The sequence below is a fragment of the Trachymyrmex cornetzi genome, unplaced genomic scaffold (genome assembly GCF_001594075.2).
Source record: "Trachymyrmex cornetzi isolate Tcor2-1 unplaced genomic scaffold, Tcor1.1 scaffold208, whole genome shotgun sequence".
Lineage (NCBI taxonomy): Eukaryota > Metazoa > Arthropoda > Insecta > Hymenoptera > Formicidae > Trachymyrmex > Trachymyrmex cornetzi.
This window is the reverse complement of record NW_017296722.1, coordinates 73755-78624: the sequence shown is the minus strand read 5'-3', so window position 1 is coordinate 78624 and position 4870 is coordinate 73755. Positions and strand designations below refer to the sequence as shown.

At 33.3% G+C, this 4870-nt stretch overlaps 2 protein-coding genes across 2 annotated transcripts in view; both read right to left on the bottom strand.

Annotated features, from left to right (window-relative positions):
• LOC108759835 (fatty acid synthase-like) overlaps positions 1-4055 on the bottom strand; it is a gene marked incomplete at its 5' end in the record, with an annotated part of 6691 nt that extends 2636 nt beyond the window's left edge. Inside the window, 6 exon segments of the mRNA XM_018505481.1 lie at positions 5-200; positions 312-1011; positions 1086-1330; positions 2554-2565; positions 2684-3702; positions 3800-4055. Coding sequence (XP_018360983.1) covers positions 5-200; positions 312-1011; positions 1086-1330; positions 2554-2565; positions 2684-3702; positions 3800-4055 — 2428 coding nt within the window.
• Positions 4046-4739, bottom strand: LOC108759836 (fatty acid synthase-like). Its single transcript, XM_018505482.1, has 2 exons — positions 4446-4739; positions 4046-4215 (listed from the first exon to the last, which is right to left on the bottom strand). The coding sequence occupies exons 1-2, from the start codon at positions 4639-4641 to the stop codon at positions 4061-4063; spliced, it is 351 nt and encodes a 116-aa protein (XP_018360984.1). The 5' UTR covers positions 4642-4739; the 3' UTR covers positions 4046-4060.
• Between the last annotated feature and the right edge of the window lie 131 nt (positions 4740-4870).

Below are 4870 nucleotides of genomic sequence, written 5' to 3'. Positions count from 1 at the left end.
TAACCGTTTTTTATTCCATTTCGAGAAACCAAAATGATGTTCTTGGCGCCACGAAATATAAGCCAGTCGGTTAACTCTAAACCAAATCCGACTAAACCACCTAGTATAATATAACTCCTATCTCTGAGACAATAATAGCGACGATAGGCGAGAATGTGCTTATCCAAAGGTTCATCCTTCTCATGGACATTTATTATTACCTATAAAAATAATCATATTTCAAAAATGCATGTTATACGTGAATAATATGTTATTCAAGGCTGTTATTTATGAATAAACCTTTCTAATACTATTCGTTAACACAAGCATACTTTTCCCATATGTTTTCCGCTCGCCATATACCTAAAAGCTTCTTCAATATCAGATTTTGGAAAAATTTTTGCATGAATTGGTTTGATTATTTTATTTTGTAGACCATCGTCTATCATTTTTTTCAATATACGCTTCCACTTACTATCATAAGTTCTTAACATCAAATTTTCCATTCTAATGCCGTGAAAACTGATACCCTTTTGAAATGCAAACATACTTAGGGGATTATTAGAAACAAGATCAAATTTGCCAATCTCTATGAATCGACCGTTTCGAGCTAAACACCGAACGGAGGCGATTAATTTTTCTTCCGCCAATGAATTTAACACAATGTCGACACCGCAACCTTTCGTTTGACGCATAATCATTTGTTCGAAACTTGTATCTCGAGAATTTCCAATATGATCATCCGGAATGATCGGAAACATTTTCTTAATGAAATTCCGTTTGTCATTTGTGCCGACGGTAGTAAATACTTCGCATCCTTCCTTAAAAGCGACATGAATAGCTGCTTGTCCAACGCCTCCAGTACCAGAATGTATAAGTATTTTATCACCCTTTTTTATTTTCCCATGAATGTATAAAGCTAAATAGACCGTGCTGTATATCGCTGAAACCGTCACTGCTTCTTCGAATGTCCACACATCGGGTATATTCCAACAAAGTTTTTCATCTTTCTCAACAATGTTTGCTATGCAACTAAAAATAGAAACTTTTCTTTGTTGTCCATTTTATGTCATCATAATATAATAATTTCTTGTAGCATTACTTACTCAGTATTACGAATTCCCATTACACGTTGTCCGTTAACGTCAAAACCCACATATTCCATACCAAGAGGAAGAGACTGAAATAACCGTCCTTTTAAAATATCCTCTTGAGATGTTAATTTACCAGTGGCGAGCATTACATCTTTAAAATTCAGAGAGGAGTAAACAACGTGCACTAAATCCTCATGACGAGACACGACAGATAAATTATTTTCTATCCAACGAAATGAATTCAAGTCACCACAAACCTACAAAAAAACAAAACTTGTATTATGACATGACATACATAAAACAGAATTTTAAAAAGAAATTTCATGAGAGTATTCATGAGAGTATTCATGAGAGTATTCAATTATCCGTGTGTCAAGCAGAATTTTTCATTTAATAGACTATAAATAAATAATATTATAATGAAGGGAAGCACCGGACATCCGAAAAGTATCTGATATTCGATATTATCCGGCACTTTCTTATTATCCGACCGGATAATCGGATATTATTAATATCCGGGAATATTTTCGGTTGAAATTTTATATTAAAAGTTTGCATCATTGATGCAGACTTCTATTCTCTTCAGCTGAATTTCATACACAGTTCATCTTTCCTCTATTCACGTTGGGGAGATAAAAAAAAAGACAAATTATACAAGAAGTTTAGCTAAGGCTACATTTGGGGAGCGATATCAGCACTATCGTGTCATTCTGTTTTTATCATTCATTAGACATAAAACACGAATAGGATATAGAGCGTGTTCCGAATTACAGATGAAGCACTTGGTGCATCATTTCTCCTTGTTCATCGTTTGCTAAAGGATAAAATGATACATCATGCTACTGACGAGATACTATTAAAGACCGTTAACTCAAATTTTCGTCCATATAAAAGGGCCCCGAGATCCCGTGGGTAATTGATGAATGCTGACATTATCGACAATTGACACAAATCTGCGAATATTAACATAAATATTTGGGACTTATTTATTTAACGTTGGCTATCATTATAAAATAACCATTGATGATCGGCACGTCTTATTTTATGTAATTTTAAGAATTATTAAATGTGATAGTAATAACCCGTTGTTGTTCTTAGCCCTTTTCTATTATATATTTGATTTTATTTAATTGAACATATTTACCACGAATTTTATGAATATTTGGATGACATATTATTAAATTGTTGATTTTTATTGTATACATAAATGTTCTACAAGTAAATATGCATATTCATAATGCTATAATATCTTATATATTGCCGCAAAATTACAATGTTTTTCTGTACAGTTATCTTAGTTAATAATCAAACTTGGACGTTAACTTTAAAATCATAATTATTATCACTACTTCTCTCTTACAGTCCCTTTTCCTTACTGCTCCTTTTTCTATTAATTTTTTTACTCAACTTTTTATTAGACATTGTCCCGGAATCCGATTGGATATCCGGAAAATATCGGATATCCGATTCAAAAAATTACCTTTCCGCATATCTGGATATCGGATATTCAATGTTATATTTTTTTTGTATATCAGATAATTTTACGATTCGGTACATTCCTATTATAATGATAACTATCAATTATACGTTTTGAAAAAGTTTGCATGTACCGTTTGGCAGACATGGCCGGTTAGTACAGGTTTCGGTTCCGGTTGTGGTAATTTTAAATATCTGTATGATCCCCAGGTTTTATCAGGTCGCAATACATTAATGGTCATATCTTTCTGCAATTGCTGTAAGTAAACGGGGTCTTGAAGAGAAAATTTAGGAGCTTCCTCATCTTGAACGAGCACACTCCTAACAAGTTCACTACCTGGCTCTTTTCTCAAGCAGTTAATAAAACCCAATAAACCGCACTCAAAATTTTTCTCTCCCACAATTATAATTCTACTATTCTTGTCAAGTTTGTTTTCGTCACTCAAAAGCGACTTTAGATTCTCCAGCCAATTAAAGTTATCATTACTTATGTAAACTATAGTCCTTTCTTTTATCAAAACTTTTTTTTTCAAAAGCATAACTAGTTCTTCATCAGTGCGTTTTTCGAGTATAACATTTAATTCGTATTGCTGCAAATATTTTTTATAATCAATTAAGTCGCACTTCTCACGAGTCAACAGATAACCATCCTTTCTCAAAAATGGCAACAGTTGCTTTAATGATGCGTGTTGTTTGGTCAAAAGGTTGAATCCAGCGACAATTAAAGCTTTGCCATCCAAAGATGATTTTTCAAAATCTTTGATTGAGAAGTTTTGCGGTAAGTCTTCTGGCTTGAAACGATTTGATGATGTTAATAGAGTGACATTCATTTCTATCAGTGGTATATCACCAAATGCCTCAAGCAATAACGAAGACGAGAGATGTTCTAATTCAACATCATCGACATCTTCCACTAGCTCAACGGCTTGCACTTTGATAATTTGATGATCTTCCAGTACGAGTTGAGCCGATAACCGAATTGCTTCGTTCAAGGAAACCTTAGCGCGATCACAATGAGCTACAAATGTATGTTCCTCGATAACAACATCTTGAGCTAATTTCCGGCGAGAGATCTGAGTAACTTTCAGACCTTGAATCTCTACTCCGACAGCTTTTATCGTGTCTATCTTTTTGTATACTCGTACCTGTAATACTGTAATAAGGCAAGTAAAATAATACGCTTCACATTATTGAGCTCTTTACATAATATTTACGAATTTAACAATGAAATAGTAATGGAAGTTATTTACATTTATCCATGTCTGTTGTAACTTCTGCATTATCTATGTTATCCTGCAGCTTTGAAAGATGAAGCATTGGATTGATCACTAATTTTTTAATACCCGTAGGAACACATAATTCCCTAGTATCATATCCGATAATTATCATTTGTAACATAGTATCCATAAAAGATTCCCAATTACTTTTCCAAGTGATATGTCCTTGGGTTCCCGAAATAGAGGCACTCTTTAATCCACGAAATAAGCCTCTGTACTGGTATCCACGCAATTTTAATTCTTTGTAGACATCTCGTGCATATTTTCATCTTCATCACTATTCTCCGATAATAGATCTGTCGGAACCATTTCTTGTTCTGGATTTAATGTCTCGTATACTGTACCCGTTACAACAATGCTGTCTCCTTCGGTTATTTCAAACTTTCCATCTGTAATAGTCATATATATTTGATTATACTGCATTTTTGTCATCATACTACATTAACCGTGATCGGTTCGCTAATCCACCGGACTCAGATATTTTTTTCAACTGCCTTGCAAAGAATTATATTATAATAAATGTTTAAACAATAATTTAAGGTACAATGAATCTGCAAATACTGCTATGGAAATTTCAGAGAAAATCCACTTAAATTAAAACAATTAATCCTGTAAATACCTGTCTGTATTACAATATATAGTTCCACAGCATCATTTTTCGACAAATAAGTAGCACGAATAAATTTTACATCTCGGAAAACTATCGGTACCGTTGTGTACATTACCCCTTTTATCATGCCAATAGTTTTCCAAACGAATCCCAAATAGCTTGTCGCAGATAGCAAATTTTTTCCATCAATTACATGACCGCTCATATATTCATATTCCTCATCGTCAAGTAAAATGTTGACGTATCTCCCTCTTGATTTTATAAACTCTTGATATTCTTTCGGTACAAACCAATTTGCAGAATGATCCCATCTGATTTGTTATAATTCATGTTTATGAGGCATTCTTTTACAAACCGAACACTTTTTTTTTCGACATTTTTAAATCGCTTCAAACTTTTTTTACCAATTGTAGGTATAAAATAAGAGAACACGT